Source organism: Pocillopora verrucosa, chromosome 8 (genome assembly GCF_036669915.1).
Source record: "Pocillopora verrucosa isolate sample1 chromosome 8, ASM3666991v2, whole genome shotgun sequence".
NCBI lineage: Eukaryota > Metazoa > Cnidaria > Anthozoa > Scleractinia > Pocilloporidae > Pocillopora > Pocillopora verrucosa.
The window spans coordinates 553,074-568,961 of NC_089319.1; the positions used below are offsets into that span (position 1 = coordinate 553,074).

The window sequence follows — 15,888 nt, forward strand, 5'->3', positions numbered from 1 at the left end:
AATTTATTGGTTTTTAACCAAACTGTAGTTTGAAACTATCAATTATCGACTGATAAGGAGAAAAAAGTAATGGCTTGTTTCTGTAATTTCTAGAAACAATTAATTCAAAACAATTCGTAATTAACATTGTTTGTGTCTACTAACCTTCACAGTTGAAGACAGAACACTTGCGCTCTATAAATACTTAAACACAACGTCTGTAATGTTCCGAAAAGAGCCGGAAAAGGAACAAAATTTTTAGGTTTTGCGGAAGATAAATTCCCTAAGGTCAAAATGTATCCACGAAAAAACCTATTTCAGCAAATACTGTTTGTTAATTCAAACTCTGAACTCGAAAGCAAAAATTCGAAAGGTTAGCGTACACCTTCAAACTCTTAATAAAAATTTTTTTCAAATTTGAGGATTGAGAAAAGAATATCTGCTTCACTTTGAGGATTGTGTCGCCATGTCCATTTCACTGAAGAAATGTGATAATCACTTTATCACGTTCATCGCAGTTATAACAACATTCGTTTAGTTGATTTGTCCAAATGTTAAAAGATTCTCCCCCTCCCCCACAGAAAAAAGCTTTATTCCCACCTCCATTTCCCCCGGAGTAACCAGCACCGCCACCAGCTCCGTTATCGCCTCCACGAAAACCACCGCCACCTCCGAATCCACCCAGATACGCTCCACCCTCTCCTCCCTGAAGATATCCTTTACCTCCTTCTCCTTGTACTCCACCACTAACAGTCTTTCCATAACAGATGAGTTCTTCTTCGTCGTTGTTTATGAGGTGTATCCTGTCAAGGGAATATCACTGCGGTTTCCTCGTTTTTTTAGAATCCGAGATGATAAGAAACCTGAACAAGCCACGGACAGAGTTCACAGGTTAAAAACAATTTTATTTTTAAGGAACAAAATGTTTACCATTTGGTACGATTGTGGGTGAAACAAAAATATGCCCTCTGGCGAGGTTATAAACAATACTGAGCCAGTTTAGGGTTTCTGGTGCGAAGCTCTACAAACTTACCTTCAATGAGCCTTTTAGTTCTCTGAACCAGTTTCTGAGTTCATATTTTGCAGGTGTCGTGTATGATTGTTAGTTCCGTTGCTTCGAAATCGTCCCAAATCACAGAAAATTGTTTCGGAGTGCCTTTTGAAATTTTAGTTTCCCTTAAATCTAGGTTGCGGAAATGTACAGAAGTCAAGAAATTGTAAAGAATAACGCAAATCATCCACCAACTACAAACGCCTCCGATGACTTCTATTGATGCAAGAAATAATTCCTTTCCGTATCCTGTGGAAAAAGAGGAATTAACGTCTCTTGAAAGCCTAGTAAAGTGATTTACTTGCACTTGCCAAAAGCATAGCATCTTCGGTTCACAGTAAGCGCTTATTTGAACGCAGTGATAATAGGACGAGTTGAATTTTCAATCAAGATGTGTTACCAGCTGCTGCTCTGACTTTTTACGCCCTTTATCTCACGAAAGTGGTCAGATTTTAATTTCCTCTAACATTTATAAGACACTGTGTAGCATATAGGTAATGAGGATAATGCCTGATCAAGCTGCTGCGCGCGGAGGGACTAAGCGGAGCACCTTACCTAGGTAAAGATGATAACCATGCACGGTGGTCGGAAGGTGGTAGAGCCGAACCGTCTCCCGTTTACTCGGTTTAAATGAACCCCACAACCTGAAGGAAGTTCGGATAAAATGATGGGAAATAAAAATAGACCAACTTGAGCTCTGGGGCCTGCCTATCGTAATTAAACGTAGAACACCTAGCAACTGGGTATTACGAAATCTCACTTCCGTGTTAATGCAGTCCACATCTATATTTGACAATCCACTCGAATACAAATACAACGAGATAAATTAACTTAGAGTTATCTTAGGGGAGCATTCCCAAGTGTACACTGCCATAGAGAAACTGAAATTTAGTGAAAGTTTCATGAAGCTGCACTTTCCGATGGATATTTTTAATGCTTTCTGTGAATGTGCAAGTAAATCGAATGGTGCACTATTTCTTCTGAGAATCCCTTATGTATACTTATATCACGATATGAAAGAAGCCGTAATTTGTCTTATATTTTTTCAATACATTAAGAATTATGAAATTGTGTGAAATTCCACAATAATGTTTTGCTGCCATGTGCATTGTTCACTCGATAAAGGTGATAGTCACTTTACCATTTCCAGCCGTATTATAACAACATTCATTTTCCTGATTTGTTCCACTGTTAAAAGATCCTCCTCCACCACCACAAGAGGGATCTTCATTAACACATCCAGCTCCCCCAGAGTAACCTCCACCGCCGCCAGCTCCCCCAGAGTAAGCTGGATTTCCGCCGCCACCTCCGAACCCACCGTTATACGTTCCACCCTTTCCACCATTGAGAAATCCTTTGCCACCTTTACCTCCTCCTCCCCCATTACCATAAAAGCCGCCGCCGCCGCCACCTAAAACGATAAAAGAAATTTCCAGTGAATCTCTTTAATGGTACCTGAGCGCATCTATATAAATGGCGGGAGAATACCTTTTTTGTTTTATTTACAACTTAGTTCTATGTTTTTCTATGCTTTGCCTTAGAGGACTTGAAAAGCAAGTTACGAAAATGGAATCCCTGTTCAAAATAAGTCCGTGTTATTCCTGCAATGCTTTTGCTGCATCACCCAAATTCGTAATTAATCAACATTCTTGATAACTGTGCAAATGTCCATCTTGTTTACGTGTATGACCTAGAGTGCATTCGTAAACTTAGTGGCTTTAAAATAATGTAATATGGGCGCAAGAGCGATGAGAATTTAAGAGAACGAGCTACATTCAAGTGAACTAAGATTTTGCAAAGTGTTCGACTTATTGGCGTCTATGCTTCCAATGAATAAGCCCCAATGATTGCCATAAATATGGGTTTTTGTAACTCATCTCACAGTACCCCTAGTTTGAAGATGATTGGGAAAATCTCATCTTACTAACCTGGCCTATTACCAGCGCTACCTCCTCCATTTCCGCTAGTTCCTCCTGACCCCAATGACGAGGAGTACCCAGTATTCCCTGTGGTGCTTAGGGATGCATCACATCCTGAATGTTGTTCTGACATGTTTTTAATCCCCCCTCCACCTCCAGCTATGATTAAAGGCGTATTGCTTCCTCTCACCACAAATGTACCTCCCCCGCCTCCTGTAGTTGTTTTGGAGTTAGGCCCTCTTTTTCCTTTATGTCCAACAAGTATACGGATGATCTCATCTTTGGTCAAAATAAAGTTTCCGGTCAACTTGGCTCCTCTTCCTCCGTTCTGGATGACACTGCTCTTACCGTACCAACCTGCACCTCCTATTGCTTCTATTTTATATTCTCCAGTGTATGGCACCGTCCAAAATTGAATACCGCTGGACACGGTAACTTGTCCGTCATGATCTTGCCCGGTATAGTGACTGCCAATTGAGCTTGGACCACCAGCTGCAGTCGAACCAAGGTTTGTAAAGACAGCTTTAAACTCTGGCTCTGGGTGGATAGACAAAAAATAAGAGACGTGCTATTGTTGTAGGCCATGTAGCAGCCTAACTGACAACAAACGTACCTTTGGCGCACTCCGAAATTCATGGAAATGTGTGGTAGTCTTTTCGCGCCTTGCTTGATAAAATAGTGGAAAGAGTTGTCATTCAATCAGTTAAACTTGGTTTTTATTATTGAAAGCAAAGAATTGAGCGTTGAATTTACCTTGCTCACAGAAGTTTCCAGTCCACCCAGATAAGTTACAGGCACACGTGTAGTTCACGTAATGGTTTATGCACCTGGCATTGTTTTGGCACTGGTGTTGAATGCAGTAATCTGCGACTGTATGGGAAAAATCTCTAAATGAAACTTACTCACACATTATGAAAGTCATCATGAAATATTTGTCTTCCTAACCTTCTGTTTTCATGTCACAGTGGGCTAGAATAGAGTTCCCAGACCTGGTGGAATCCAACCAGTATGTACCGCTTACCGCTTGTCCTCCTTCACTCGCCTTAATCTCTCGGCACGAATAGGAAGGCAGCTCAGGAATAGAGCCGAGAGGGACTGGAATTGAGGAAAGTGCGAAAATGAGAAACAACGATGAGTACCACTTTAGAATCCTTGAACGAGGTACTTATTTGAACGTTGAACAAAAAATCAATTATTTCTGGTGTAAAGTTCTGTTACCTCGTTTTGAGTTTCTCGCCATGTAGTATCTGTCTTTGTCTTTGACAAAGTCCTCAGGTCTGGCCTCTTTGGTCCGGTTGTTTAACTCGCACTTTGAATTAAGTATATCGATGTTATAGCTTTGACATCTGAAATCAGTGTGACAAGCTTCCCTGCATTCCAGCGCGACGGTGCCGGCTTGGCTCTCAATCGTCAAATAGGTGTGGCCTCTGAGCATCATTTGAAAAATGGAGTAAATGCCTGCTCCACACTGGTGGCTGGTAATGCTCTGGAACATTTGAGTCATGAAAAGCACGGAAAAGAGTGAAGGCTTTCCACTAACCATTCGTAACATTTTGCTATTCTGGCATCTACAAACACAAGCACCACATTCCCTCTGACAGATGCTGAAGATCTGGGGTGGACTCTAATAAAAGTTTAAGAAAGGAGGAGACAATTACAAAAAGACCCTTAATATACGTAAGAGAGAAATTAGAATGAAAAAACTTCATGCGTCACTAGAAACCTATCAACTCTTCAAGCATCGACCTTACGAGTTTTCCTATTTGGATTTTTGGCAGAACAAATTCCTGCAGTTTGAAATTGCTCACAGATTTCCTCGAGCTTCGGAAAACTGATCACATCTTGGAACAGATCTAGGTGTAGTAATTGTCCCTGTATGTATACATTGTTTAGCGATCAACAATGAACTGCAATTTAAAAACTGCGAAAATCTTTGTAAACAACTTGATTTCTTGAGACGTCATAACATAGCCAACCATGGACGATTCACAAAAAATTTGTCAATAGATAACTTCTGCTGTTTCGCTAAAATTTGTAAGGTAAAGTTAAAATTGTAATTTAAGAACACTAAAAAGGCAAATTTTAAAGCACAGTATGTATATGTTTGCAAGTACGTGATTGACATCAGCATTTGTTTTTTTGAATTGACCCCTTCATTTCCATGTAGTCTCTTGATGTGTAAATAATAACATCAAACTAAAACTGAATTAATCATTTGTGGAAAAGATGGAAATTTAATGCGTAAGCTCCTGCACGCAATTTCTTAGCGTATATCTTTGTAAAAGACGTTCTTTGTCGAACAATTGAATGTTATTAGAGATAAGACACTTTTACTGGCTCTAAATAATATGTTAAACGCTCACTGTGACCCAGCTATCAGATACTTTTTGTAGTGCCCTCTAACATGAAAATTAAACGAAGTCAGTCGTTCCACCGTATCACGAATGCCTTATACCCCATTCACACCAAAGCTTACACATGTTTTAAAGTTATTTTGCTAAACACAGTTTAATTTTTTTTTCATAGAAACTACTGAAGCTAATATTTCTTAATTAAAATGTAGCACATTGGAAACGGAAGTTAGCAAGCACTTGAATCTTATGGAATATTAAGTTTTTCAGTTCTCTGTTATGATTTTCATTCAGTAACAACCAGTATGGTTAAACATGTTTTGCTGGTGTGAATAAGGTATTAGCTCTAACAAAGAAGGACTGAAGCCTGAAAATTTAGTTTTTTAAATTTAAAAATACGGGATGAAGAATACTTTTAAAGAAAAAAATATTGCCTTCTCTGGGAGCAATATGACGAGCGCGTTAGAGGCTTTTTCAATTAGTTACCGTCAAAGAAATTACTTATATGTCAAGCTAAAATGGTATATGACCTTATCTTCCTGCTTATATTTATCAAAGCTCACAAGATAATTAACAACTAAACCTACCATGGACTTCGTAGCCGTTCTAACTGTCGTTTCATTGTAGGACCTAATCTTAAGGCGAGTTTCATTTTGCTCTCAAAGTCAACCGTTTAATAATTTAAAGGTTCTCAAGACGCCCTCTTAAGTGCTGCATATTAAAATTAATGAGCACAAAACCCCTCAAATTTTTCATCCCTTTTTACGATTTTGAGATGACTGCACGAAATATCGAAAGGTAAAAATTCGATACACAACCTTGGTATCAGTTGGTTTATAGAAGAGAGTGAAGAAAAGTATGCAATTTGTCAAATTCCTTATCACCGATAACCCCGCCAGCCGATCAGGATCCTAATTTACAAATTGTATATTGTGACATTTTGTAAAGCAAGCATTGACTAAAAGAGAATCCTGTACTGTTGATAAAGTAAAGAACAATTTCTAAAACAAAGTAGGTGCAAAAAGTCGCGCCGGGATATGCAAGTCAAAGAGACTCGGTTAATCCATAAACAAGCTTGTACTAACTAAATATAGGGTGGGCTTCATTTTCCAAACTATTCATTTTCAGGGAAATAAATTATTTAAAATGTGTATGATCAAGAATCCCACTCCTAAACATATTACAATCTATCGGTAGAATTTTTTCACCTTTAGGATGTACAGATGGACTCTCCTGATTAGAACCTTGTCTTATGTGTTTTGTATTGTATATCTTAACAGAACTATGTCCCAATTTAGCCCGAGGCTGCATCTTCATCATTTCAAATCATGCATGAGGCAGTACATATCATTATATCCAGAAATATTACCGCGGAATCTGTAAATTCAGTTATTGAAATTTATAAAAGGTCTCAATGGGGTGATGGCTTTTACAGCTAACGGTTAATATTTTGCCATTTTACAGATTTTACGGCTAACTTCAACATCATTCTATTGTTGTCGCCATAATTCTTTTTACGGTGAACTTTTTTTTTCGACTATCGGCTAAAATTTATCAATTTTTTGCCTGAGTTTTTTGGCCGTTTTACGGCAATCGGATAACCCATTGAGATCCTCTTAAAAACTTTGCATCTCTAGTTCTAAAATGTGTTTCACACACAAAGAAGTAAATTACATGAGATCGAAGCACAGTATTTACATATCATATTTGTGTAAAATCAATAGATGCTAACCTGGAACACATTCAGGTAACTGCTGAAAATTTTGGTGCATCAAGGAGTGTGGGCCCAATTTGAGATCTGACCCGTTATCAAGTCAAGTTACTGAACTAATGACATGAAGGTTTCTTCTCGTTCTTATCCTCATTCTCTGTACCTTGGTCGTAATCAATTTAGTCTACTCAAATTCTTACTTTGGCCTCTTAACGTATTCCGATTAGTCGAACTTCTGCATCGAAAGAGCGGAAGATGGCGATTTCAAGTCTAATCGAACAAATTACCTCCTCTTGGCGTGACATATCATGACCTATCTGTTATGTTGTGCAACCAGAAGAAAAAAACTTTCCTTTCATAGGTTTCATTTGCTCTGAAAATATCACCGATAACGGCCAAAACAATCATCACTGAGGAGAAGAGTAGCAGATGAACCGAAAAAAAAGCGGTCATTGAAAAGTGAATTTAAAAACTCGACGAAACAAAAAGAGAGCGATATCCTTTTCTCGCGAAGAACTAACATCGTTTAAAGTTATTACTAGCAGATGGCACATAATGGGTAAGAAAGAATAAAAAAAAGAATCGTATTAAACTATTTTCTCGGCTCCTTTGTAACTATTTTGAGACTTTTTAGATCCACATACATCATTTTTGTAGAACACCGTACGCTTGTTTCTGACAGACCGAAAATTTCATCTCATAGTCGGAACACAATTTTTTTCTAGACAAAAATAAAGCGTATTTTTCGTAATTGATGCTCAGCTGCCAGAGTTTCTTAGCAAGAGACACCGTCACTTTAGCAATTAAGCTCTCATGAGGGCTTCTACATGACTGAAATGCTATATCTTGTCATGATGAAAACACATAGAAACTTTGGCTGCTTACCCTTAGATGGTTTTAAAGGGATTACTCCTGTAAAGAAAAAATACTTCAAAATTTTAACACTATTTTTGTTTTGTTTTGGATGGTAAAGTGCATACTGACAAGAAATGGGACAAAAGATTCTTGGCGGTGTCCAACCGAGAATTTTACAATCGTTATTCTTTTTAGAGATATTTGCACTAAAACAAACATTTTGGACTTGATTGCTATTATTATTATTGCGAAAATACAAAACATAAGCAATACACTGACGTAATATTCTCTGACCGACAGCCTGAAATAGATTAATAAATATATCAACAGGATACCCAAAATTAATCAGCTTCGTGTTCGAAAGTCTCGACTTACCCAACTTTGGTCCCCGTTTACAGATTTCCATGAACATTTAATTTTTTTCAAATATTTCACGTGAAAACGCTCTTTCTAATGTTCTCCTTTGGAAATTTACACGGGAAATTGACACGCGGGCTGGCCAAAATTAACCCTTTGCGAATGCGTGGTTTGACGATTGACAACAGACAATGCATACTGTGCAGGTGGCTGGTAACGAGGCCCATAAAAAGCTTTACCAGTAAAACAGGACAGATGAGTTTGAGAGAGAGTAAAAAAGGATAGGATCTAATGGACGGAGAAACCAGCAAAGAAAACAGTTGTCGTGATATTGTGATATTCTCGTATTTGCGATTAAATATACTACCTCGCTCTTTCCCAAAGAAACCTTGCTTTTAAGTTGTGAAATGTTATAACTCAAGTCTAGTAAAAAACAAACAGCTTTAATTTAACAGCTTGGAACCAATTTATTGATTTTTAACCAAACTGTAGTTTGAAACTATGAATTATCGTCTGATAAGGAGGAAAAACTAATAGCTTGTTTCTGTAATTCCTAGAAACAATTAACTCGTAACAATTCGTAATTAGCATTGTTTATGTCTACTGACCTTCACAGTTGAAGACAGAACACTTGCGCTCTATAAATACTCAAGCACAACGTCCGAAATGCTCCGAAAAGAGCCGGAAAATGAACAAAATTTTTAGGTTTTGCAGAAAATAAATTCCCTAAGATCAAAGTGTATCCACGAAAAAACCTATTCCAGCAAATACTGATTGTTAATTCAAACTATGAACTCGAAAGCAAACCACTTTAAATCTAAAGCTTAGCGTACATCTTCAAACTCGATAAAAAATCAGAAGATTTTTCAAATTTGGGGTTTGAGAAAAGAATATTCGCTTCACTTTGAGGATTGTGTCGCCATGTCCATTTCACTGAAGAAATGTGATGATCACTTTATCATGTTCATCGCAATTAGAACAGCATTTGTTTAGTTGATTTGTCCCAAATGTCAAAAGACCCTCCCCCTCCCCCACAGGGAAAAGCTTTATTCCCACCTCCATTTCCTCCAGAGTAACCACCACCGCCCCAGCTCCGTTATCGCCTCGACGAAAACCAACGCCACCTCCGAATCCACCCAAATACTCTCCACCCTCTCCTCCCTGAAATTATCCTTATCTCCTCCTCCTTGTCCTCCACCACTAACAGTCTTTCCATAACAGATGAGTTCTTCCTCGTCGTTGTTTATTAGGTGTATCCTGTCAAGGGAATATCACTGCGGTTTCCTCGCTTTTTGAGAATCCGAGATAATAAGAAACCTGAACAAGCCACGGACAGAGTTCATAGGTTAAAAACAATTTTTTTAAGGAGCGATGTTTACCATTTGGCACGAGAGTGGGTGAAACATAAATATACCCTCCGGCGAAGTTATAAACAATTCTGAGCCAGTTTAGGGTTTTCGGTGCGAAGCTCTACAAACTTACCTTCAATGAGCCTTTTAGTTCTTTGAATCAGTTTCTGAGTTCATATTTTGCAGGTTTCGTGTATGATTGTAAGTTCCGTTACTCGTCCCTAATCACAGAAAGTTGTTTCGGAATGCCTTTTGTTTCCCTTAAATCTAGGTTACGGAAATGTACAGAAGTCAAGAAATTGTAAAGAATAACGCAAATCCTCCACCAACTACGGACGCCTCCGATAACTTCTATTGATGCAAGAAATAATTCCTTTCCGTATCCTGTGGAAAAAGAGGAGTTGGCGTCTCTTGAATGCCCAGGAAAGTGATTTACTTGCAATCGCCAAAGGCATCGCATCTTAAGTTCAAAGTAAGCGTTTATTTGGACGCAATGGTAATAGGACGAGTTGAATTTTCAATCAAGATGTGTTATCAGCTACTGCTCTGACCTTTCACACCCTTTATCTCACGAGAGTGGTCAGATTTTAATTTCCTCTAACATTTATAAGACACTGTGTAGCATATAGGTAATGAAAATTAAGCCAAATCAAGCTGCTGCGCGCGGAGGGACTAAGCGGAACACCATACCTAGGTAAATATGATAACCATGCACGGTGGTCGGAAGGTGATAAAGCCGAACCGTCTCTCGTTTACTAGGTTTAAATGAACGCCACAACCTGAAGGAAGTTCGGATAAAATGATGGGAAGTAAAAATGGACCAACTTGAGATCTGGGGCCTGCCTATCGTAATTAAATGTAGAACGCCTAACAACTGGGTATTACAAAATCTCACTTCCGTGTTAATGCAGTCCACATCTATATTTGACAATCCACTCGAATACAAATACAACTAGATGTAATAAGTGAGAGTTATATTAGGGGAACAATCCCAAGAATACACTGCCATAGAGAAGCTGAAATTTTGTGAAAGTTTCATTAAGCTGCACTTAGCAATGGATAATTTTAGTGCTTTCTGCCGATCTGCAAGTAAATAGATTTCGTCTGAGAATTCCTCGTCTATACTAATATCACGATATAACAGAAGCCGTAATTTGTCATGATATTGAGAATTATAAGATTGTGTGAAATACCACAATTATGTTTTGTTTAAAAATTGTTGCATTGATCACTCGATCAAGGTGATAGTCACTCTACCATTTCCAGCCGTATTATGACAACATTCATTTTCCTGATTTGTTCCACTGTTAAAAGATCCTCCTCCTCCACCACAAGAGGGATCTTCATTAGTACCTCCAGCTCCCCCAGAGTAACCTCCACCGCCGCCAGCTCCCCCAGAGTAAGCTGGATTACTGCCGCCACCTCCGAACCCACCGTTATACGTTCCACCCTTTCCACCGTTCAGAAATCCCTTGCCACCTTTACCTCCTCCTCCCCCATTACCGTAAAAGCCGCCGCCGCCGCCACCTAAAGCGAAAAAGAAAATGTCCAGAGATCTCTTTAATTGTACCGGAGTGCATCTATATAAAGGTCGGGAGAATACCTATTTTCTTCTATTAATAACTTAGTACTATGTTTTTCTATGCTCTGCCTTAAGGAATACGAAAGTCGAATCCTTGCTTAAAAAAAAAAAAGGTCTGTATGATTCCCGGAATGCTTTTGCTGTGTCACCCAATTAATCAACAACCTTGATAACTGTACAAATGTCTACCTTGTTAACGCTTATGACCTAATGTGTATTCGTAGACTTGGTGGCTTGAAAGTAATGTAACACGGGCGCAAGTGAAGTTAGAATTTAAGTGAACGAGCTACATTCAAGTGAACTAAGATTCTGCAAAGTTTTCGACTTTTTGAAGTGTGTGCTTCTGATGAATGAGCCCCAATGATTGCCATAAATATGGGTTTTTTAACTCGTGTGAAATTTTTTCCTATCATCTCACAGTACCCCTGGTTTGAAAATGATTGGGTAAATTTCATTTTACTAACCTGGCCTATTACCGGCGCTACCTCCTCCATTTCCGCCAGTTCCTCCTGAACCCAATGGCGAGGAGTACCCTGCATTCCCTGTGGTGCTTAGGGATGCATCACATCCTGAATGTTGTTCTGACATGTTTTTAATTCCCCCACCACCTCCAGCTATGATTAAAGGCGTATTGGTTCCTCTCACCACAAATGTACCTCCCCCGCCTCCTGTAGTTGTTTTGGAGTTAGGCCCTCTTTTTCCTTTATGTCCAACAAGTATACGGATGATCTCATCTTTGGTCAAAATAAAGTTTCCGGTCAACTTGGCTCCTCTTCCTCCGTTCTGGACGACACTGTTCTTACCGTACCAACCTGCACCTCCTATTGCTTCTATTCTATATTCTCCAGTGTATGGCACAGTCCACAATTGAATACCGCTGGCCACGGTAGTTTGTCCGTCATGATCTTGCCCTGCATAGTGACTGCCAATTGAGCTTGGACCACCAGCTGCAGTCGAACCAAGGTTTGTAAAGACAGCTTTAAACTCTGGTTCAGGGTGGATAGACAAAACATGAGTGAAGTGTTATTGTTGTAGGCCATGTAGCTGCCTAACTGATAGCAAACATACCTTTGGCGCACTCCGAAATTCATGGAAGTGTGTGGTAATCTTTTCGCGCCTTGTTTGAAAAAATAGTGGAAAGAGTTGTCACACAACTGCACCCTTACCTATGCAGCTGTTTCTTCCGTCCCCGGCAAATCCTACTTTGCAGAAGCAATTGTAGGAACCCTCAGTGTTGTTACACGTGGCGTCAGCATGGCATCCATGTAGACCTTTCTTGCATTCGTTGACATCTACGATAAGCATGATGATACTATCAGTTAGCCTCCGTTTTCATGATTGATAGCAAAAAATTGAGCCTTGAATTTACCTTGCTCACAGAAGTTTCCAGTCCACCCGGATGAGTTACAGGCACACGTGTAGTTCACGTGATGGTTTATGCACCTGGCATTGTTTTGGCACTGGTGTTGAATGCAGTAATCTGCGACTGGATGGGAAAAAATCTCTAAATGACACTTCCTCACGCATAATCAAAGTCATCATGAAATATTTGTCTTCCTAACCTTCTGTTTTCATGTCACAGTGAGCTAGAATAGAGTTCCCGGACCTGGTGGAATCCAACCAGTATGTACCGCCGACTGATTGTCCTCCTTCACTCGCCTTAATCTCTCGGCACGAATAGGCAGGCAGCTCAGGAATAGAGCCGAGAGGGACTGGAATTGAAGAAAGTATGAGAAACAATGATGAGTACCACTTTAGATCCTTGAACGAGGTACTAATTTGAACTTTGAATAAAAATAAATTATTTCTAGTGTAAAGTTCTATTACTTCGTTTTGAGTTTCTCGACATGTAGTATCTGTCTTTGTCTTTGACAAAGTCCTCAGGTCTGGCCTCTTTGGTCCGGTTGTTTAACTCGCACTTTGAATTCAGTATAACGATGTTATAGCTTTGACATCTGAAATCAGCGTGACAAGCTTCCCTGCATTCCAGCGCGACGGTGCCGGCTCGGCTCTCAATCGTCATATAGGTGTGGCCCCTGAGCATCTTTTGAAAAATGGAGTGAATGCCTGCTCCACACTGGTGGCTGGTAATGCTCTGGAACATTTGAGTCATGAAAAGCACGGTAAAGAGTGAAGGCTTTCCAGCGGCCTTTCGTAACATTTTGTTATTCTGTCATCTACAAACACAAGCATCACATTCTCACTGACAGATGCTGAAGATATGGAGTGGACTCTGATAAAAGCTTAAGAAGGAGGAGACAATTAAAAAAAACTGAATATAAGTAAGAGAGAAATTATAATGAAAAATGTCATGCTTCTCTAGAAACCCATCAACTCTTCGAGCATCGACCTTACGAGCCTTTCTTTTTGGATTTTTGGCAGAACAAATTTTTGAAACTTGAAATTGCTCACAGCTTTCTTCAAGCTTCGGAAAACTGATCGCATCTAAGTAATGTCTTCTCACAACTATCCTTGCATATTTTTGCCCCAAATGGACAGATGGAGGCTATTGTCGATTTACACCTGTTTGGTCTTGCCTGTGTGATGGTAAATGTTTTAGATTTTGTTGACGTTAAGTTTAAATATAGTAGTTGTCCCTGCATATAAACATTGTTTGGCGATCTAACTATGAATTTTAATTTAAAAACTGCTAAAATCTCTCTAAACAACTTGATTTCTTGAAACTTCATGACACGCTAAACCACGATTGACGAAACATTTGTCAATAGATAACTTCTGCTGTTTAGCTAAAATTTGTGTGGTAGTTACAATTCCAATTTTAGAACATGAAAAAGGCAAATTTTAAAGCACATTATGTAAATGTTTACAAATACGTGATTGATATTAGCATTTGAATTTTGAATTGACTCCTTCGTGTCCGTGTGGTCTCTTGAGGTGTGAATAACATCAAAGTAAAACTGAATTAATAATTTATATAGATGGAAATTTAATGCACATAAGCTCCTGAACGCAATTTCTCACCGTATATCTATGTAAAAGACGTTCTTTGTCGAAAAACTGGATGCTATTGGAGATAAGACACTTTTCCTGGCTCTAAATAATATGTTAAACGCTCACTGTGATCCAGCTATCAGATACTTTTTGTATTGCCCCCTCAAGTCGCGCGGGGAATAACATGAAAATTAAACAAAGTCAGTCGTTCCACCGTTTCCTCTAACAAAGGAGGACAGAAGTCTGAAAATTTAGCTTTTCAAAATTAAAAACACGGAATGAAGAATACTTCTATGATAAAAAATATTTCCTTCTCTGGGAGCAATATGAAGAGCGCGTCAGAAGCTTCTTCAATTAGTTACCGTTAAATAAATCTCCTATAACTATGCGTTAAGCTAAAACGGAATATGACCTTATCTTCCTACTTAGGTTTATCAAAGCTCACATGGTTATTAACAACTAATCCTACCGTCGACTGCGCAGTCATTCTGATTCTCGTTTCGTCATAAGACCTAATCTGAAGGCGTTTCATTTTTTTTTCTCTTAGTCATTCAATGGATCGGTTAGGTTTGCAAACTAATCGTTTAATAATTTAAAGATTTTCAAGACGACATCTTAAGTGCTGCAGATTAAAATTAATGAGCACAAAACCCTCAAATTTCTCATCTCTTTATACGAATTTCAGATGACTGCACGAAATATCTAAAAGTAAAAATCCGATGCACAACCGTGGTAGCAATTGGTTTGTAGAAGAGAGTGGAGAAAAGTACGCAATTTGTCAAATTCCTCATCACCGGTACCCCGCTAACTGATCAGAATCATAGTTTACAAAATGCCTATTGCGAGATTTCGTAATGTCTTTAGGAAACAAGCAAATCGATTTAAAGAGAATTCTGTTCAGCTGGTAAAGTAAAGAGAAATTTTCAAAACAAAGTAGATGCGAAAAGTCGCGCCGGGACATGAGAGTCAAACAGATTCGGTTATTCCGCAACCAGGCGTGTACTAGCTAAATCGATGGTGGCTTCATTTTCCACACTATTCATTTTCAGGGAAATAAATTATTAATAATGTGTATCATCGAGAATCCCAGTCTGTTTGCTTAAGATTGTGCTGTTTTGGAGCGGCTCTTAAACATACTACAATCTATCGGTAGCCTAGCACACGTTCAAGTAAGAGCCGGAAATTCTGGCGCATCAAGAAGTTTGGGCCCAATTTGAGATCTAACTCGTTTTCAAATCAAGTTACTGAACTAATGACATCAAAGTTTCGTCTCGTTCTCATCCTTATTCTCTGTACCTTGGCCGTAATCAATTTAGTCTACTCAAATTCTGACTTTGGCTTCTTGACGTATTCCGATTAGTCGAACTTCTCCATCCAAAGAGCGGGAGATGGCGATTTCAAGTCTAAACGAACAGATTAATTCCTCTTGGCGTGACATATCATGATCTGTTATGTTGTGCAACCGGTAGAAAAAAATTTGTTTTCTTAAAGTTTCATTTGCTTTGAAAATATTACCAATGAAGGCCAAAACAATCGCCACCGAGGAGAACAGTAGCAGATGGACCGAAAAAAAAAGCAGTCATTGAAAAATTAAATTAAAAACTTGAAAAAAACAACAAGAGAGCGATATCTTTTTCTCGCGGAAAACCAGCATCGTATAAAGTAATTACTGGCAGATAGCAAATAATGGGGAAAAAAGAATAAAAAAAAACAGAATCGTATTAAACTATTTTCTCGGCTCCTTTGTAACTATTTTGAGACTTTTGAGATCCACACACATTA

General features: G+C 38.8%; 2 protein-coding genes across 2 annotated transcripts; both read right to left on the reverse strand.

Annotated features, from left to right (window-relative positions):
• Positions 1-454: 454 nt before the first annotated feature.
• Positions 455-4,387, reverse strand: LOC131785833 (PE-PGRS family protein PE_PGRS3-like). The gene is made up of 6 exons (XM_066170756.1): positions 4,168-4,387; positions 3,895-4,044; positions 3,703-3,819; positions 2,959-3,486; positions 2,391-2,441; positions 455-711 (listed from the first exon to the last, which is right to left on the reverse strand). The coding sequence occupies exons 1-6, from the start codon at positions 4,385-4,387 to the stop codon at positions 455-457; spliced, it is 1,323 nt and encodes a 440-aa protein (XP_066026853.1).
• A 6,172-nt stretch (positions 4,388-10,559) lies between these two features.
• Positions 10,560-14,644, reverse strand: LOC131785824 (uncharacterized PE-PGRS family protein PE_PGRS46). The gene is made up of 7 exons (XM_059102772.2): positions 14,576-14,644; positions 12,982-13,397; positions 12,717-12,866; positions 12,524-12,640; positions 12,321-12,446; positions 11,619-12,140; positions 10,560-11,099 (listed from the first exon to the last, which is right to left on the reverse strand). The coding sequence occupies exons 2-7, from the start codon at positions 13,313-13,315 to the stop codon at positions 10,801-10,803; spliced, it is 1,548 nt and encodes a 515-aa protein (XP_058958755.2). The 5' UTR covers positions 13,316-13,397; positions 14,576-14,644; the 3' UTR covers positions 10,560-10,800.
• Positions 14,645-15,888: the final 1,244 nt, after the last annotated feature.

Coding starts and splice junctions, on each gene's coding strand:
- LOC131785833 (XM_066170756.1), bottom strand. CDS start 4,387: ATGATGCTCAGAGGCCACACCTATTTGACGATTGAGAGCCAAGCCGGC. Junction 3,820..3,894: donor CTGTGACATGAAAACAGAAG/GTTAGGAAGACA, acceptor TTTCCCATACAG/TCGCAGATTACTGCATTCAA. Junction 712..2,390: donor GGGAGGAGGAGGTAAAGGTG/GCAAAGGATTTC, acceptor GTGGAGTACAAG/GAGAAGGAGGTAAAGGATAT.
- LOC131785824 (XM_059102772.2), bottom strand. CDS start 13,315: ATGTTACGAAAGGCCGCTGGAAAGCCTTCACTCTTTACCGTGCTTTTC. Junction 12,641..12,716: donor CTGTGACATGAAAACAGAAG/GTTAGGAAGACA, acceptor TTTCCCATCCAG/TCGCAGATTACTGCATTCAA. Junction 12,447..12,523: donor TGGAAACTTCTGTGAGCAAG/GTAAATTCAAGG, acceptor TGCTTATCGTAG/ATGTCAACGAATGCAAGAAA.